General features: G+C 44.1%; 1 protein-coding gene across 2 annotated transcripts in view; it reads right to left on the bottom strand.

Annotated features, from left to right (window-relative positions):
* Positions 1 to 20,129, bottom strand: part of RIN2 (Ras and Rab interactor 2) — a 75,853-nt gene extending 55,724 nt beyond the window's left edge. Inside the window, exons 1-2 of one of the 2 annotated variants that reach the window (XM_081015149.1) lie at positions 20,009 to 20,129; positions 3,125 to 3,211 (exon numbers count right to left, since the gene is read on the bottom strand). In XM_081015149.1, the coding sequence (XP_080871275.1) occupies positions 3,125 to 3,181 (57 nt within the window). In that variant the 5' untranslated portion in view covers positions 3,182 to 3,211; positions 20,009 to 20,129. Of the gene's footprint in view, positions 1 to 3,124; positions 3,212 to 19,643; positions 19,737 to 20,008 lie in introns of those variants that run through there. The other variant, XM_081015154.1, reaches the window with a different exon arrangement.
* Positions 20,130 to 20,332: the final 203 nt, after the last annotated feature.

Raw genomic sequence — 20,332 nt, 5'->3', positions numbered from 1 at the left:
ATTAGAGGGGGAGAACAAGAAAAAAAATTCTCCCCCTCTCTGCGCAGCGCCCCTTCAGCGAAGCTGCAAGAGAAATGGAAGGGGCTCCGTTTCTCCTGCCACTTTGCTGAAGGGGCGCTGCGCAGAGAGGGGGAGAATTTTTTTTCTTGTTCTCCCCCTCTAAAACAAGGTGTGTCCTATAGAGCGAAAAATACGGTAGTTTTAATTTTGCAATATCCAGTCAGTGCTTTGAGCTGTAAATCAGGAATTTATTCCTAACATTCTGTCTCGCATGCATACTAGATGGACTAAATTCTTGCAAGAAAATAGGCAGCTGGGGAAGAGTAATGAATTGAATAAATTTACAGCAAGAGGGCTATAAGCAGGGTTTTTCAGAACCCGTGGTAACTTGCTGTAATATATTATACATTTATTTTATATTTATTTATACCCTGCCATTTTCCCTGAAAGAGACTCAAGGCGACTTACAGATAAAGTAAGAACAGCTAAAAACATTGGAAACAATAATTTAAAAACAATTAAACATTAATTGCTGTAACTAAGTGTTTTATGCTGTTTTTAATAGGACAAATGTGAAGTAGAATGTGTAGTAGATCTGAGAGCTAGTTACTACAAGCATCAAGACAGTAAAGAATAGACACCTCATTAAAATCTGAAGAAGAGCTAATACAGCATTGTCAAAGTACACTCTGCTGTGTAAACAGGTTTCAAAACTGGAGCAGCTCTACACTTTATATATGTAACTCCCCCCCCCCCCCCATATTCAACAGTCTTACCTCAGTGTTTCCTGTGGCAAATACAGAAGTCTGGGTGACATACACCTTTGCGTGTGACTTTTGTGGATCTTAGACCGATCCAAATTCTCATGGTCAAACTCAAATGACACCATCCATGCAGTAAGCAATTGCACTGGAGAGTTTGTTTGTTTGTTTGTTTTAAATGAGTAAATAGCAATCATGGAGGGATACAAATCAGAACTTTGGTGGGGAGAAAGGTTTTAATCCTTTTGTCTCCTGCTGCAGTCTGGATCAAGTCCTCCACACCTGCTACTTGCTGCAAGAGAAAAGCTTCCATTGGCACCAATAGGAGCTCTCCCCCCCAATGCAAACAGCAGGTGCAGGCGGCCAAATCCAGATTGGGACTACAGCGCAGGGCAAAGGGATAAAGCATCCCCACCCACCCAGAAAGGTTCTGATCCAGCTTGGGACCCCTGTGTCTCTGAGTTTTGCTAAAAACAACAACTATTCAAGCCATTGCTAATTATGTGAATGATATCACATCTGGTTTGGTCCTCAGACATGTGCGCATGGGTGTTTAAAGATGTGTAAATGCTTTTTACATGCTGCAGAAAATCCTGGTGTAAGAAGAGTAAAAGGTAAAGGTAAAGGTACCCCTGCCCGTACGGGCCAGTCGTGACCGACTCTAGGGTTGTGCGCTCATCTCACTCAAGAGGCCGGGAGCCAGCGCTGTCCGCAGACACTTCCGGGTCACGTGGCCAGCGTGACGAAGCTGCACTGGTGAGCCAGTACCAGTGCAGCACACGGAAACGCCGTTTACCTTCTCGCTATAAAGCGGTACCTATTTATCTACTTGCACTTAAGGGTGCTTTCAAACTGCTAGGTAGGCAGGAGCTGGGACCGAACAACGGGAGCTCACCCCGCCGCGGGGATTTGAACCGCCGACCATGCGATCAGCAAGTCCTAGGCGCTGAGGTTTTACCCACAGCACCACCCGCGTCCCAGCGCCACCCGTAAGAAGAGTATGCAGGCATTAAATGTATTGGTCAAGTACAGTGAGAAGCTCCCTTTAGGTAAGTGTTCTAAACAAACTTTCAAGAGATCACTAATGATCTGTGGCAGTTTAAGCATCAGTTTAAAATCTCAGGCTCTGCAGGACAAAGACCTGGGCTGGATCTAGACATGTCAAAGAAGCGATTCTGTTAAACACATTGTAAACTCATACCAGGAAATCCGGTAGGGAAAGACAGGATGCCACAGCGCCATCTGGTGTCACAGTATTATATAAAAAACGCTTTTTCTTTACCTATCTAGCTGAGTTCCTGGCTTTTTGTTCCTCTGTAATGTGCACATTCATGATACTTTATAATTATAAATATTAACAACAACAGTGGGACCCTTGGATGCAATAGCAGTTTTCACAAGCAACACAAAGAATCTTTCCAGTGGGATTTTCTTTTCCCCCCTGGGTGGATGGGGTGGGGGTGGGGGTGCTACCACATACTCTTATGATATTCTGCTCCATGACATCTCTACTGAAACAGAGCACCCCTATAGTACAGCTTGCCCATTTTATGCCCCTGTTGAGAGTGGGACAATGACAGGAAGCAGGCCCCGATATAGCCTGGAAACATCATTGTTTTACAGTCTGCTTCCACCCACACCCTCACTCCCACCCCTGAATGTCTGGACAGTTCAGCCCCACTTGCCAAGCACAGAAACTGGCTTCAATTTCTACGGAACGATTCCATAGCTGAAGTGCATTTGAAGGACCGGACCATAAGCAAAAGTTTCCAGTTTCATTATTTTAAGTGGTAAACTGTTGAAGTCATCTTCCTTAGAATAAATCATGCCACTGCTGGCTGTTCACATACAGTCTCAAAGTAAAATGACAAATGCCCGAAATCAAGGAAGTTTTCAGCAGAAACTGAAAGCTCTCCAGCAATCTATTAATCATCCTTGAGCTTTAAACTTCAGCTTCCGTGTGTACATGCCTGCATTCTAAACTAATAGTTGCTGAGACCAGTGTGTATTTGCCTATATAAAAATCACAGAATTATTTAACAGACACTGGAATATCTAGATTCTAGCTAAATTGAAAATAGCAGCATGTTTACAAATGAGCACATAGCTGGATCTCTTATCAAATGGCCACAGATTCAGATTAAAATACAGCACATAGCATTGTTTATTCTATTCTGTTAAGATTACAAAAGTCTAGAACTGCAGAAATACAAATTTCAATGGTTCAAAAGCCAGGTTTTCTTATTGTAGCTTTGTCTAAATACTGAGGATGGAAAGGAATTAGCAGTTAACAGATAAGTACCTTACATGTCAAAGAAAAAAAGGTCTCCCTACTCAAAATAAAGTAACAACTTTTCAGTTACCTTAAAAAAACTTCCTCTCTCGTCAAGACCCTGCGCTTCCATGGCCAAAGTTGACATTTTCTCTGGGAAAGCTTCACCGAACTCCTCCTAGAAGCAGAGACATATTTAATGGTTAGTCCAGTCAGTAGGAAATTCCTTTCTAAGCCACAGGAACAGTCACAACAGTTTTGCCAAGATCTTTTCCCGTCAACAACACAGTGCCATTTATTTCCTACCAGAGCCTTTAAGATTATCCTTTTGGTCTATTATTTCCTGTAGATTGCACTTTAAAGACAGTGCTGCTGGCATTTCCCCCTCTTCATTCATCCCACAAGTTGCTTATGGTGATTTTAACCAACTTATTATGATTATTATTATTTTAACTGCAATGGCATAAATGGCTTTGTTTGCTTGACCTCAGTCAAAAGTGCACATTGAGCAAATAGTAGGGGGCCCCCTAATCCTCCATAGAATATTAGGGGCCACAGGTGGCGCTGTGGTCTAAACCACCAAGCCTCTTGGACTTGCCAATCAGAAGGTCAGTGGTTCAAATCCGCATGATAGGGTAAGCTCCCGTTGTTTTGTCCCAGCTCCTGCCAACCTAGCAGTTTGAAAGCATACCAGCACGAGTAGATAAATAGGTACTGCTGCAGCAGGAAGCTAAACAGCATTTCTGTGCTCTGGCTTCTGTCACAGTGTTCCGTTGTGCCAGAAGCGGTTTAGCCATGCTGGCCACATGACAAACATCAGCTCCCTCAGCCTGAAGCGAGATTAGCGTCATACCCCATAGTCCAATTTGACTGGACTTAACCGTCCAGTGGTCCTTTAGCTTTTACCTTTACCATATAAGATTATAAGATTACAGATCTAATGTTAAGAGAGACTGCTGCAGGATGGGGACACAAAGATATTTGAGGAGTTACATTTATATACCACCTTTATCTTCCATGGATCTCAAAGTGGTGTACATGGTTCTCCTCCTCCCCATTTTGTGCTCACAACAACCCTGTGAATTAGGTTAGGCTAAGAGATGGTGACTGGGCCAAGGTCGCCCAGTGAGCTTCATGGCTGAGTGGGGATTATGTTGTAAAACGCTCTGTGATTTTCAGATGAAGGGCAATATATAGATATTTAATAAATAATAATAATGATAAATAATAGATCGGGCCAACAGCCCATCTGTTCCAGCACCCTGATCTCACAGTGGCCAACCAGATGCTTGTGGGAAACCTGCAATCCGGGTTCGAGCCCAAGAGCCCTTTACCCTCCTGTGACTTCCAGCACTTGGCATTCAGAAGCGTTACTGCCCTAACTGTGGAGATAGAGCATAGCCATCATGGCTCCATGAATTTCCTCCATGAATTTGTTCAACTCTTTTTTAAAGCCATCTACGTTGGTGGCCATCACTGCCTCCTGTGGGAGAGTGCCGTAGTTTAATTGTGTGCTGCATGAAAGGGCCAAAGGGCCATTTGTTCAAACAAGGTACAACAACAGAACACACATATGATCTCATTTTCTGGGCCAAGACTCAGTACTCAGCCACTAAAGCTTGGGGCTTCAATTATTGCGTCAGTCAGCCACAGCCATCATCCACAAATCGAGGTCACAGAGCCAAGACACAGACTATAGTGACACACTCAACCCTCACTTTTTCTGCCAGTTTAAAAAGCTACATGTGGATGGCCATAGAATCATAGAATCATAGAGTTGGAAGAGACCACAAGGGCCATCAAGTCCAACCCCCTGCCAAGCAGGAAACACCATCAGAGCACTCCTGACATATGGTTGTCAAGCCTCTGCTTAAAGACCTCCAAAGAAGGAGACTCCACCACACTCCTTGGCAGCAAATTCCACTGTCGAACAGCTCTTACTGTCAGGAAGTTCTTCCTAATGTTTAGGTGGAATCTTCTTTCTTGTAGTTTGGATCCATTGCTCCGTGTCCGCTTCTCTGGAGCAGCAGAAAACAACCTTTCTCCCTTCTCTATGTGACATCCTTTTATATATTTGAACGTGGCTATTATATCACCCCTTAACCTCCTCTTCTCCAGGCTAAACATGCCCAGCTCCCTTAGCCGTTCCTCATAAGGCATCGTTTCCAGGCCTTTGACCATTTTGGTTGCCCTCCTCTGGACACGTTCCAGTTTGTCAGTGTCCTTCTTGAACTGTGGTGCCCAGAACTGGACACAGTACTCCAGGTGAGGTCTGACCAGAGCAGAATATAGTGGCACTATTACTTCCCTTGATCTAGATGCTATACTCCTATTGATGCAGCCCAGAATTGCATTGGCTTTTTTAGCTGCCGCGTCACATTGTTGGCTCATGTCAAGTTTGTGGTCAACCAAGACTCCTAGATCCTTTTCACATGTACTGCTCTCAAGCCAGGTGTCACCCATCTTGTATTTGTGCCTCTCATTTTTTTTGCCCAAGTGCAATACTTTACATTTCTCCCTGTTAAAATTCATCTTGTTTGTTTTGGCCCAGTTCTCTAATCTGTCAAGGTCGTTTTGAAGTGTGATCCTGTCCTCTGGGGTGTTAGCCACCCCTCCCAGTTTGGTGTCATCTGCAAATTTGATCAGGATGCCCTTGAGTCCATCATCCAAGTCGTTGATAAAGATGTTGAATAAGACCGGGCCCAAGACAGAACCCTGTGGCACCCCACTAGTCACTCTTCTCCAGGATGAAGAGGAACCATTGATGAGCACCCTTTGGGTTCGGTCAGTCAGCCAGTTACAAATCCACTGAGTGGTAGCATAGTCAAGACCACATTTTACCAGCTTCTTTACAAGAATATCATGGGGCACCTTGTCAAATGCCTTGCTGATGCCATGATGAATAAGAATAAGAGATCTGGAATAAGAATAATAGATCTCAAAATATCATTTAATCCAACCCATCAATGCATGAAAAACCCTACCATTACAACATTCCTGATAGGTGGTCTTGCAAGCAGATGGTCGGTGGTTCGAATCCGCATGACAGGGTGAGCTCCCATTGTTTTGTCCCAGCTCCTGCCAACCCAGCAGTTTGAAAGCATACCAGCATGTCCAGGCAGGGCTAGCAGAGGCTCCTGCCTGAATACTGGAGAGCTGCTGCCCGTCAGTGTAGACCAGGGGTCAGCAAACTATTTCAGTAGGGGGCCGGTCCACTGTCCCTCAGACCTTGTGGGAGGCCAGAATATATTTTGAAAAAAATAATGAATGAATTCCTATGCCCCACAAATAACCCAGAGATGCATTTTAAATAAAAGTACACATTCTATTCATGTAAAAACACGCTGATTCCTGGACCGTCCGCAGGCCAGATTTAGAAGGCGATTGGGCCCGATCCGGCCCCTGGGCCTTAGTTTGCCTACACATGGTGTAGACAATACTGGGCTTGATGGACCAATGGTCTCACTTGGTTTAAGGCGGCTTCCAATACTCCTATGTGTGGTGTTCTTCCTAATGTTCAGTCAAAATCCCCTTTCTCATAATTTGGACTTGGGTCCTATCTACTGCAGCAGCCTTCGAGATATATTTAAGAATCTACCCCAACATTCCTGATCATTGGTCATGGTGGCTGGGGTTGGTGGGACATGCAATGGGTTGTGGAACAGCATTCCCGTCAAAGCATGGCAGGTGGCCACTATCTGCACTTTTCGGAAACAATTAACAATTTTGTTCCAACAGGCTTTCACAGAAGGAGAGGGATAAATGGGTCTTTGCCAGAAGATGGCACCGGGTCAAGTCTCCACTGACTCTCTGCTGAGTGAGTAGGAGCTCTATTTATCAAATTACTCCGATTAAAATGCTCAACCCTTGAAAATAAGCGCCAACTCCTGTTAGAAAAAACTTCGGGAGCTGCTGGGCTGATAATCTAATCTCCCCCTCCTTTTGAAACTATTTAAAACAACTAGAACTCCTCCCAAGCAAAGCCCTCAAAATCGTGGGCCAGAAAAAGCAGCTTCAATTATTTCTGAGTCCGAGCATGGTACTCACAAGACAGTGCTACAAAGAACTGGGAATTTCCCCCACACAATCCACTATAACTCCCCCAAAGAAAAAGCAGGTCAAAATTTCACCCTACTTTCAGCCTAAGGCAAAGGAAGCAAACAATCCAGGAAACCTCCATTCTCATGAGTGGTCTACTGACCACACCGGGACTGGGAGGGAGGCAAAAACGAATGACAGAAGGGAAGGGATAGATCTAGCAACCGAATTAAAACAAGCCAGAAAAGCCAAAGAGGGCCCTGAAATATATTTGGAACAGGAACTATTCCTGAAAAACACAGAAACCAGGATAAACGGGACTTCCTTACCCTCACTATCAGGAGAGAAATTAAGGTGCTCCCCCTCAGTTGAGTTGGCTGAGACAGACAAACAACTAAACAGTCCAAGGTTACAGCACCCGGACAACGACATTTTTTACCTGTCAGGGATGAGCTGCTCAAAAACTATTCTATACAGTTAAGTAAAGAACTGGAGCCAATTAAAAATTTCCTTTCGGAAAGTTTGTGCCTGCTTACCACCCTAACTGAATTAATTAAGAGACAAGAAGCCTCCTTCCTTCACATAACAACTAATAATATGACCAATGGAAATGAAACCCAACTGGGCCTTGATTACAAAAAACCCAAACAGAATCCAACCAGCCCAGGAGGAGGGAGGGTCCCCTGCTCCCAAGAGAAAAAACTCAATGCAAAAAAAGAAAAAGCCTAAAAATATCAAACTGGGAAGCCAAAAGGGAAAGCCGCTCTGTCGGACTAAAAAAATGAATTTCCAAAAGCTCTTTAAGCCGTTGGAGAATCCAACGATAAAGAACTCGGTTTCTACAACACAAAAGAAAACCACAAACTCAGGTCCTTCAATAAAGCATCCTGAGGACAAGCCCCAAGCCACAGCAGAGCATACGTCGCCCTCCAGCGGGGTTACGGGAAAACTAAAGGAAATCTCGGTTCCCAAGCAACCAACTCTTATCAAGATGTCTCAAGGAAATCTTGTTCATTCTAACCTAACTAAAAAGGCTCACAACAAAACGGCACAGTGGAACTTAACCTTAAACAATCATAAACGTGTCTTCTCAGTCCTTCCCTCTTACAGAGGCCTCCCAACGTATGTACAAAGGAAAGTAAACATTATTGAGAAAATCGATTTAGTCACCAGGGGCCTTGTGACAGCAGAAAACATTATTAATGTAAAATTCCTTCCATACGACATGTTCCAAAATAGGGCTGTAGTGACTTCTAAGGACTGGTCCTCAACTAAACGGACTCTATCAAACAAAGACAATTTCTTGAGGGTTAGTCTGATTGTGCAGCATTTCTTTGAAATCTCAGTTCTTTGCCATCAGTGTCTATTTTGTATGGTTTTATTTTTAAAAATTTGTATACTGCCCTTTATCCAAAGATCTCAGGGCGGTTCACAACATAAAAGTACAAAATAAAACCGTGAAATGAATAATAAAAACAAAAGCAAAACAAAACTATAACAGCAATTGCTGTTTTGTGCTTTTAACTATCTTCAGTATGCATTGACTTGAGACTGTTGTTTTGAAGGTGATTAATAAATCAATGATATTATTATGATTATCATTACTTTTCATGATCTGGATACTTCTGTTGACACAACTGAGAAGTTTGTTTAGCTGCCACATTACACTGCTGAAACGGGCTGCATTGGTTGTCTACTAAAACCCTTTTCAACATGTACTGCTGTTGTCAAGCAAGGTGTTGCACATTGTGTATTTGTGCATTTACCTAAATAAAACTCTTTACATTTATAACCACTGAGTTGCTCTACTTCTTCGTCTGTATGCCAATGTCTGGCAATGATCACTACAAGCTATACGTGATCCACACCTGGATGTAACTTTCATAGTTATAGGTAACATAGTTCGGCAATTCTAGTGACATTTTTTTTTAAAAAAAGTTATATTCATTTTAAACACAAAATGAACAAAACACAAACAATAAACACAAACAAATCCATACCCTCCAACATTTCTCCGATGAAAATAGGGATGTCCCATTCCATAATGATAGTTTTAGTATTTATACCCCACAAATTGATTACTTGTTTACTTTCGAAATAATATTCCCATGATGCAGCTTCCACAATTACACCCTAATATATTTTTACTGAATTTGCAATTTACAAATTACTATCATTTTATGGAATCTAGATGGTTGGGATATGTACTTCAAAATGCAGCAGTGGGAGTTGTATTTTAAAATGGTTAAAACTGAAATTAAACAAGATGGTAATGCTGTTAAGGAGTGGCTATAGTACCGTTCGGAGATCCAGAATACCTCGGAGATTCGAATACCTCCAAGATCCAGAACTGCTTCTTAAAAGGCAGGTTGGCATTTATACCAAGAGCGCCTTTTTCCTAATCTTAATAATTAGGTTGCTGCTTCTACATGTGCCAGTATTTCCCATGCTGATTTATGGTTCTGAACACTTTCCTGGTAGAGCAAAAAACTTCCTTCCAATATAAATGTACTGGTCTATTAAAATTTTTATATTTTATATCTAGCCCCCAAATTTGAGGGTTGTTAAAAATAGCACATCTTTATCTAGGCCTTGGCAAACTTCCTTTCTTTTGACATTATTTCCTTTTCCACAGTCGGCTGAGAGCCTAGTTCATGGAGTCCACTGATACAGTAACACACAGGATTACATTGACATTCAGGAGCCAAAATACAGGAACTGTCTATGGTGCCAGGACTTGACAGATCTCTTAATTCAAATGTTGCATTGTTAGTCCAGCTGTAACTGCAAACAAAGTACGGGATTTGGAGGAGGAGGAGGGAGGGGGGGGTCCCAACTTCCGTAAACCGTCAGAAAGAGATTCTGTTCATTTTTACAGGGTGAAAGAGAACAGGACGTACAGACTCGCTACAGGCAAAGTACAACACAGAGAAACAGAGCACAAATTTGATGTTTTCATGGGTTTATCTGTACGTTTACTCCTTCATTTGATAAATGGAGTACATCAGCTCCTGGTCAAAAACCATGGTACTTAAGGCCTCTTCAATAGGCCTTTCCCCATCTTTTCTTACCCACCTGGGGTATGATTCTCCCCTCAAAACTGTGAAACAGAGGTTATGGGATATTGCCTTTAGTGATTTACAATATCGCTCGCATGTGACCTGTGGCCCATCTGTGTCAGGAATCTAATACCTACAGGGTTTTTTGTTATCTCCCTACCTTAAGAATTTGACTGTATCTAACTACTGCTGTCTGTTTCCTAAAGCCAGATTAAATGTTTTCCACTCTGAAGTGCTGAGAAGATTTGCTGGTGTCACATACCAAGACAGGCTGTGCCCATTCTCCCAAGATATTTTATTGCATTGTAATCTGTATAAACAGGTTAGAAAACATCTAATCAATCCAATACTAATGAAACAACCTAAAACTGATGACTTATTTTATGCCACGGTTCTCCTTGAGGATAAGTTTAATACTATTACATTGGCTGCAGCAAAATTCCTTTTGGAGGCAGTGAGAATCAGAAATCAATATTTACAGGCTAAAGCTCCTCTGTTGGCTAGTAAGGCTGATCTTACACCTTAAAAACTGATGATATTTACTATTGTTGTACTGTGCTGTAAACCACTGAGCCTGGGGCTTGCCAATCGGAAGGTCGGCAATTCGAATCCCCATGACAGGGTGAGCTCTCATTGCTCGGTCCCTGCTCCTGCTAACCTAGCAGTTCAAAAGCACACCAGTACAAGTAGATAAATAGGTACTGCTCCAGCAGGAAGGTAAACGGCATTTCCGTGTGCTGCTCTGATTTCACCAGAAACGGCTTAGTCATGCTGGCCACATGACCTGGAAAAACTGTCTGCAGACAAATGTTGGCTCCCTCGGCCAGTAAAGCGAGATGACGGCCGCAACCCCAGAGTCGTTCATGACTGGACTGAACTGTCAGGGGTCCTTTACCTTTACTGTGCATTTTGGGTCTACGGACCTCAATAAAGCTGTATGTGGATTATAAAAGGCAAGTGTTTCTAACCTGACAGGTAGGAAGATAGTATTTGTTTAAATCTATAGATTATAACAAAGCATAAAAGTTAATTTTTTTTATCAAAACAGATATAAAGTAAAAACACAGTAATAGAAATGAATTAAAGTGAGTGCTTGAAGTGGGGTGGGATGTTTTTCCACTTGCAGATATCTTTTACTGCTTCTTTTCAAGTAGTCAATGGGTGCCTCCACGCTGTCACTATTTTGCAGGAGGAATTAAAGTGCTCTTATTATCCTAGCACAACAAAGCCACTTTATAAAAAATGGACTTTTGTGGCTTGGAAAGTAACAGGGAAATGCTTTGAAAAGTAGGATGAATAATTGATTAGCAGGAAGATGTATAAACACCCCATAAGCAAATTAGGATAAATGCAAGACAAATATTCATTGTCATATTAACCACCCCATGAACAAATCAGGACAAATGCTCATCAAGACTAGATATAATATAACCTCCAAATAAGATTTGTCTAAGCAATTCAGGATGCTTGTCCAACATAGAGGAAGCCAAAACCGACTCTGGCCTAACCATCCCACTTTCACTTTTCTCCAGTTTTGGGACCACCCTACTTCCTGTTTTGCCTATTTCAGGCACTGATTAAAGTCAATTAAAAAGGCAAATTTTTAATTGCCTGGTGTGCTCTGGTCCATGGGGTCACGAAGAGTCGGACACGAATAAGCGACTAAACAACAACAAAAATGGCAAATTGGCTCAAATTTAATGGGGTGGAAGTATGGAGAGTTCCAGCCCCTTCCCCATCCCAGTGTCCAACAACAAAGAGCAACCAAGATGAAAACAAGCTCATAAAACATCAGTTGTCTGATCATCGCAGTTAGAAATTCTATGTGGATTTCCAGATATTGCTTTTATTCAGTTTGACTTCAGTGAGCTGTGTATACAAATAGTTACAGGATCTGCCCTTTAAATAGTTCAGCAATGTGAACAAAGAAATTGAAAGTCTGCTCATTGTACAAACAAAAATAAGTGAGGGGCCCTCAATCATGAGATCACCATGGAGAAAGCCACCTGTGAGTACCTTTTATAGACAAGCCTAACCACCTCCAACTCAGGACAGGATCTTACAAACTATTCAGATTGCTAATACAGTAGTGTAGTCTGCAAACCGGTGTGACTTTAAACTTCACTCCAGTTTTATTGCTTACAGATTCCTAACCTCTTCTTCCAGTTCTAAATATTTCTAAAAATGTAATTTAACAATTGCTTTTATATATATATATATATATATATATATATATATATATGTGTGTGTGTGTATGTATGTATGTGTGTGTGTGTGGTGTGTGTATGTGTGTGTGTATATATATATATATATATATATATCTCACTACCAAGATGCACATTCAACTACAGTCATTTTAAGATTGTACATTACTCTCAAAAGCAGCCCTAACAAGGCTTGGATTGCATTTTGAGATCTGCCCTAGTGCAATTATTTGGCTCTCTGAAACTTTGCCCCTTATCTAACATGTGTTATTAACAAGTGTTAATAACAAGTGTTATTCATTAACAGAGTAGACCTAAGCAGGAGTTTAGCAAACCAGGAAAAAGTAGATGAGAAAACTTCAAGGCAGAGTGCAAAGGTGCTGAACCTGGGGATAGCAGAAGTCATGAAAGATAAAACGTTATCAACAGAAATACCAGAGGATCAACTTTCACTCTCTAGGAATCTGCTCTAAAGTAAAAGATGAGGAAGAGGGAACATTAGTACTACTGGTATTTGAGATTTCACTGTTTTGAAAGTACTGTATTTCACACAGGATTGGTATTTATCCAGAGGTTCACAAATTATGGCTTAGCATAATAATCACTCATCCCCCTTCCCAAACCCTCTGCACATGCCTCAGAACTTGAGAGAGGTGGGGCCTTCTCGTACCATACTGCGCTTTGAAACCACACCGCAGAAGCACAATGTAAGAAACCACAGCTTACCTTCCACAACTGGAAGAAGAGGAATGCACATAGCGCACTGGGCTTTGGATGTTGCAGAAACACTTCTGGCTTTGAAAAGTTCTGCAGAGCAACCTAAGAAATTCATTGAGTGGCATTCATTTAACTGAGAGTAGACCTACTAAAACTTAATAAAATTAATAGACCTAACTTAGCCATGCTGATTAACTTTAATGGGTCTACTCTGTAAAACATAGCTGACTACCATTCAGTGTCAGTTTTGGAAGAGTAAAAGGAAAGTGGTTTCACATGTTGCACTGAATACAGGCACTCCAAAATTCAGTCCATTTTTGAAAGGTTATGGGCATCAAGCCAGGCCACATGAAAGACTCTCCTTCCACCACAGGACCCAATGGCAGTCTCGATTATTGGATATTTGTGTTTCCCTGTGAGGGTTCTTCTTCAGAGACACCAGCCATTCCAGCACATGGCCAATGGGAAAAGCTGGACTATGTCACTTAACTGGGAGCAAAGCAGGACGGGGGAAAGGGGGCCCTTACGATCTGATCACTCCATCATGCAAATATATTTGACATATAGTAAGCCCTCAATTTACGTTGGGGTAAAACTGTCGAAGCCTCTCTGCACGCTATTTGAATAACAGTCTGTAAATATCAAATAAGGCAGTGTCAGCAATCAAGATCACTGGTGGGGTGGGGTGGAGGGAATACAAACTTGTGGGCCAATGTTGATTGCTTTGACTGCAACATCCTTATCAGTGCTTCTAATTACTACAGAGTAATTCTGTAAAAATTACAACCAATGATTCATTTTTCATTTTCATATATAGTTAACATGTTCTATATCATGTTAAACTTTGGAAATGATACTAGTGTGAAAGAACCTTGGAAACGGACTTTAACGAGTCTGAATTCCAGTCATCACTAACAACATGTTGTGTATAGCTCAGCTCATCAAGACTTCTGACACTCACACACACACAAGTTTGCATGAAGTCAGTGGTGTTCCTTTCTATGAGCAAAGCAAATAAATTTACTTTCACATACTATGTAAGAATTCCTGATGGGTTTAGTAATTTTCTGCAATGAAAAGACACTTGCTCAAGACTGGATTGCTTTCTGCTCTTTTCCAAAACTTGATGTAGCTTATGAACAAACTGCTACTCAGTGGACCCGCTGCATATTTTCTCTCTCACACATAATCTGTGACAAAGTCCAAACTGGTACACTTGTCCTTTGCTGAAAGCTTAACCAGTTACAGAACAGTGGTGCTTGTGCACTCTCCAAATCTTAAAAGGATCACAAAGTTCTTGGAAGAGAGCCAGCCCATCCAAAATTTTCGGACCATTGTTTGGAATTTGGGTCAGTAACAGGGCTATAAAAGAAAAGCAAAAACCTACAGCTGTCTAGAAAGTTTATGCTGTCTTCTGTGAACTGGGAATATTTTACTGCCCATTCAAGAAACAGCCTCTCTTTCTGGACAGATCAGACAAAACTGGAGTGTAGCAAGAGACAGGAAATTACTAGCAGTGAGCAGACTAAGTGTGGTTTTCCTACTTTTAACCTAAAAATCACAGAATTGCAGAGTTGGTGTTTAACTGAATGTTTTCAGATTTTTAGTTCTGACTGAGTGAATGCAACCAGTAATTCAATAAGTTCACTAGCAGAACCATACTTTTCTAAGGTAGAAAACACATGAACCAGTCAATACTCTAAAATAAGCGCCTTTCTAACTCTGCTTTGGGGGGGGGGGTATTGAGTTCTTGAAAAGTTTTCCAAGTGTTCCTCAATAACTAACTCTATAATGGATCTGTAAAGGAGAAGAAAGACAGATTGCCTGTAACCTCCCTTGCAAAGTGCATCAGCAGAGAAATGCTGAAGATGTTCTATGGCAGTGGTGTCCAAACTTTTTTCAAAGAGGGCCAGATTTGATGAAGTGAAGGGCCGTGAGGGCCAACCAAAGTTGTTGAGCTCTCTTTAGGATTGAAGTTGTTGAGGTTTTTTAGGACTGAAGTTGTCGAGGGGTTTTTTAGGATTTTACCCCAGGAAATAAACTGCCACAGGGGCTGGATTAAACCAACTGGCAGGCCGGATTAGGCCCCTGAAACGGATCTTGCACATGCCTGTTCTATGCAGTACGTTGATACTTATGAATCATGTGCATGCCACAATCCCCTGCAATGGCAACTGCACAAAGATTCCTTTGCAGGTAAATTATTGTGGGAAATGTTCCAAAAGATTGGAAAGCTTGATAACATATTCATAAGAGGAGCCTCAGACTCATGAAAATGACTGAGTCATTTTCTGTGGGGGGGGGGGGGGACATGTCTTATGGCTGTCTCATGCTTTTGTGTGAGTTCTCAATACTTCCCTGTCTACAGAGGGTAAGCCTGCCACCACTTCATATTATTTTGTTATAGCAGCCTCTCACATTGTGTCACTATGCCATGGAAAACTGCAGAAAGGTTGTGTCAATACAATCAAGTTATTCTTAGGTTTCAAAACCGTATTTTAAACTGTTTGACCCTCATACATTTGAAGAGAATCCATGGAGTATTAGGAGAGCGGTAGTACAGTCTGTCCACCTTTAGTTCTCACGCTGCACTCAGCTCTCACCTGTGGCTCCTAGAAGCTATCAGAATTCCAGGAAATGGATTTGACTGACCAGCTAAACCAGGTGAGGGTAACCAATGGGTCTCAAACCCTCAGTGAGTTAGGGCCTTCCCCTGCATGCAATGACAGGCTCCGGTGGATTGAATGGACAAGACCAATAGTGGGTTCGTCAGTTAAGAAGGTGGCTTCTGCAAACGCTATAGAGGGAAATGAGGAGCAGGTGGGGCTTGTCAACATGGGAAGATAGCCCATCTAGGAGTAGGAAAACTCTGATCCTAACCCGCCACTGCCTTGTGGGATTTCTTCAGGAAAAGAAAAGGCTAAGGAATAAACTCTACACAAATCCAGAGTGGAGTCCCTAAAACAGTTGGATGGCGCCTCTTTCCAACAACTCCTGCAGCCAAACATATTGCTCTGCTTCACTTTGGACCACACTAGCACGGCCGAGGGGGGTGTCTTGTTGTCTGGGCAGCCCAGGACTTCCATTTACATACTGCCCAGGCTTGTGCCCCAGGGAGGTCACGCCATTGTCTCTCAAGGCAGATGGAGAACAACAACAACAATCACCATGTTAATGCGACTGCTCTAAAAAACTAGAGCAGTTCAAATTTTCATTTACCAATTTGACATTGTGGAAATACACAGGTCAAGAATAGATTTACAAGAAAAGCAACAGAAAAAGAAGAGTGAAACAGCCTGGCTTTCTGGTAAACACTGAGAGCCATTGTCACCCAGAAAAATTCTCTTATGGGACTCTGTGGTGAAAACCCTATTAAAATGCTGCACTGGGAGTTAGCAGAGCTGCATCGTTTCAATTTTTCACTAGATGAGCCTTCCTCAAATGTTTTGAAATGTAATGCCCACCAGTCCCATCTAGTACAGCCTAGATAGCTGAGAGCTGTCATCTGAAACACCTAGAGAGTACCAGGTTCAGGAAGGTTGCACTAGGTATGCCAATAGGATAGTGGTGGTATGTGATTCTCGTCTTCCTCTCTCTCCACTCCTCCCGATGGGGAAACAACTCTTGCATGTCTCTTCCACATGTCATGGTCTTACCATGTGCAATGTTCACATGCCACTTTCAACTGTCCCAAGGTCTGCATGGCACTTCAAAAAACCACTGGAGAAACATTAAACATTGCTGCTTATCACACAGATGTCCCATATAGAGATGGATTTTGAGTAGCAGCCACACATGGGGCCTTCCAAATAAATACCGTAATAAATGATAAAACCCATTGGTAAGACAGAAGCAAAACAGAAACTTTGCTATGTTATGCACATTCTGTACCATGTAATCTGAGTACCTTCAATAATTGTTTTATTGCATTTTGCCCCCATGTCAGATAAACACTAATAAAGTTATTACTCATACAGACGTACCTTGGAAGTCGAACGGAATCCATTCCGGAAGTCCATTCGACTTCCGAGGCCTTGATCAAAAATCCTGCAGAAAATGTTTGGTCCAAAGTCTAATATCAGCTAATAAGCATTTTTATGTTGACAGAACAAAAATTCATTTTTAGGCTTCTTTAGCTCTTTCTATAGGGGATGCGGGTGGTGCTGTGGGTTAAACCACAGAGCCTAGGACTTGCCGATCAGAAGGTCGGCGGTTCGAATCCCTGCGACAGGGTGAGCTCCCGTTGCTCAGTCCCTCCTCCTGCCAACCTAGCAGTTCGAAAGCACGTCAAAGTGCAAGTAGCTCTGGCGGGAAGGTAAACGGCGTTTCCGTGCGCTGCTCTGGTTCGGCAGAAGCGGCTTAGTCATGCTGGCCACATGACCCGGAAGCTGTACGCTGGCTCCCTCGGCCAGTAAAGCGAGATGAGCACTGCAACGCCAGAGTCGGTCACGACTGGACCTAACGGTCAGGGGTCCCTTTACCTTTACCTCTTTAACGGTCAGGGGTCCCTTTACCTTTACCTCTTTCTATGCTGATTTTTCCGAAAAGGACTACCACAACACTCCCCCCTGCTTTTTTCCACCTTCAATCCTTAAATCACAATTACAAACAAATGTGAAATTTGCATTTATTATTACAGCTAGTTCAAATATTTAACATTGATTCTAATGCATACATACAAATATTTCTTTACCTGCGCATGCACACCTTTAAAAAAAGATCCAGGAAGTGTGCAGGAACAAGTTAGCAGCTGGGAAGAGAAATTCAAATCCTGATCCACTGTGCTGGATGAGATTAGGATGGGATGGAGTTGTCCCTCCACCCAGCCATGCCCAGCTCTGCCGTTGGCAAGGAAGCCACACTAGCAAAGAATGTCCCAACATGCCCACTAAATCTGCTGGAAAATACCACCAGAATTATCCCTGCCTGAAATGGGGTATTTTGGAGGCAGTACTGTATCAGCACAGGATTTGCTGGATCCCAAGCTGGCCCTGCTTCTGCCATCATGTGATGGCAATGGGCCTGATCCAAGTCTCTTTGCTGCACCAGCCTGGGAGCAAAGAGGTCATTTCACCACTACCACCCTTCTTCCCTTGTTCACACAAGTGGAGGGGCTGAAGATGGGGTGGTGGTTGTGCCATCAAGCCCTGCCACTGCTAGCCAGCGACTTGGTCTTCAGTCTTCATTATCATGTTTCACAATGGGAAAAATGAAGTCTTCTGCTTTAGGGAGGGGACAATAACTATTCTGTTTGCTTGTTTGTTTTTAATTCTTAATACCAAAGTATTGTGCAAGTGTGGTGTTTACCTGACCAAGACTTGCACAAGAGGAATAAAAAGATCTTACATAAGACCTTTGAATTAATTCTTTGTTTTATTTAAAGCCCAGTTTCAGTTTCCCAGGTAATTTCTTTCACTTACTCACTCACTTATTTACATACCCCACCTTTTCCTCTAAGGAACAGCTACAGAGGCCCATAGTCACCCATTGAGCTCCATAGTAAGTGGAGATTTGAACCCTGGTCTCTGAACATCTAGTCCACACTCAAATCACTACACCACACTGGCTCTACTGGAGATCTTGAGGAAACAGCTCCTCTTGATTAGATTGCTTAAGCTCAAGAGTGTCTTTAGCTGTTGGTGGAAATGGGCACCTTCATTATCAACTGTGCTGCTCTATAAGCAAAATGGCTGGGAATGGAAGCAATAGTGTGGCTTTGGAGGCCACTCACTGAAACTCTTTACAAGTGACAAACTGCCCACCAAGAAAAATGTGCTAAGGAGCAGTGGGCAGATGTGGAACAGCTTACAGTATTCGTTACTTTTCAGGTTTTCCACAGTAATGTTTCCAGATCAAATGTTAAGCATTGCAGGCGTTTTGATGCAGTGGCGTAGTGTGGGGGGTGCAGGGGGGCCGGCCGCACCGGGCGCAACATCTGGGGGTTAGGGTTAGGGGGCGCAAATCCACGGGTTAGGGGGCGCAAATTACTTGCCTTGCCCCAGGTGCTGACAACCCACGCTACGCCACTGTTTTGATGACAAGCTGTGGAAGCTGCAAAAAACTTGCCTGCAAGAAGGAGCAGCTCCGAACTTCTGCCTGGAAGCGCCCCGTGTTCCATAACATGGGTGCCAACTCCCTGGGGTGCCAGCACCCACCAAATTCCCCAGAAAGGGGTCGGATTCCCACAAACGTTGGTGCCAGGGCCAAGCTGGCCCTCCTGCTCCATCATCTACACCGGACGGAGGTCGGGCTTGTGAAGTTTTGGCTGTCTGAAGGGAAAGCGGCGGAGGCGCAACTGGGAGGCTGGCCGAGCGCAAGAACCCCCCTGCTTGGCCCCCCCCCACCCCGGGACCCGAAAGGCAGGTACGAGATTCCAGGTGAAGTCCGGGCGGCACTCGGAGCACAGCCCCGCCCCTGAAAAGAAATGCCTCGGGAGCCAGCGCACTGCAGGATGCGACCCCTTTCTTTCCCCGAAGGCAAAACGTCCCCGCCCCCAGAGCGACCCCCCTTCCCAAAGTGCTCTCGCGGGGGGGGGCACACTTCGCTCCCGGAGCAGCCTCCTCCTCCTCCCCGACGCGGCTGGGCGCCTTACCTCTCGGGCGGGCTTGGTCTCGCCGGGCCCCCGCCCGTCTCTCGGGGCCAGCGGCTCCCCAACCAGGCGCGCCAGGCGAGCCGACTCCGGGCGGGGGGCGGCCGCGTCGGAGAGGAAGAGGAAGTGGCTCCTGGACGAGGCCGGCAGCAACAGGCGGGAGCCAGCGAGGGAGGGAGGGAGGGAGGGAGAGAGAGGCGGCCAGGCCGGCGCTTCAGGAATGGGGGGCGGCGCGGGGGGCCGCGGCGCCCAAAACCCTGCCCTCCGCACAACGCCAGAAAAGTGTGCCTCTGAGGGCGTCCGGAGCGCTTTCCCCTCCCTGGCATCTGGGGCAGAGTGGGGCGAGGGCGGGGAGGCCGCCGCTTTACCTGGGTTGGGGGGTCAGGGTGAGCCGCGCGACCTGGCCAGGCGTGCCTCTGAGCATGCCCAGAGGGCTTTTCCTTCGCCAGAAGTTCTAGCTCTACGCGGACCGAAGTGCTCGCTGCGCGCCTTGGCGAAAGTGCTTTGTGTTGCTCCGCGGCGCAGGGCTGAGGAATCAGTGCGAAGCCCGCCGCTCCTTCCCTTGGGCTCCCTTTAAAGAGCCTGCCTGCCTGCCTGCCTGCCTTCTTTCTTTCTTTCTTTGCAATTGACTCCCCGCTCCCTTCCCAGGACGGCGGAAACTATGCAGCGTGCCAGGGGGAGACGCGAGAGGC

This window comes from Podarcis pityusensis, assembly GCF_964106645.2.
Source record: "Podarcis pityusensis genome assembly, chromosome: 7".
Lineage (NCBI taxonomy): Eukaryota > Metazoa > Chordata > Lepidosauria > Squamata > Lacertidae > Podarcis > Podarcis pityusensis.
Note: the sequence above shows the minus strand (reverse complement) of the source record. Positions and strands in the feature narration are given on the sequence as shown.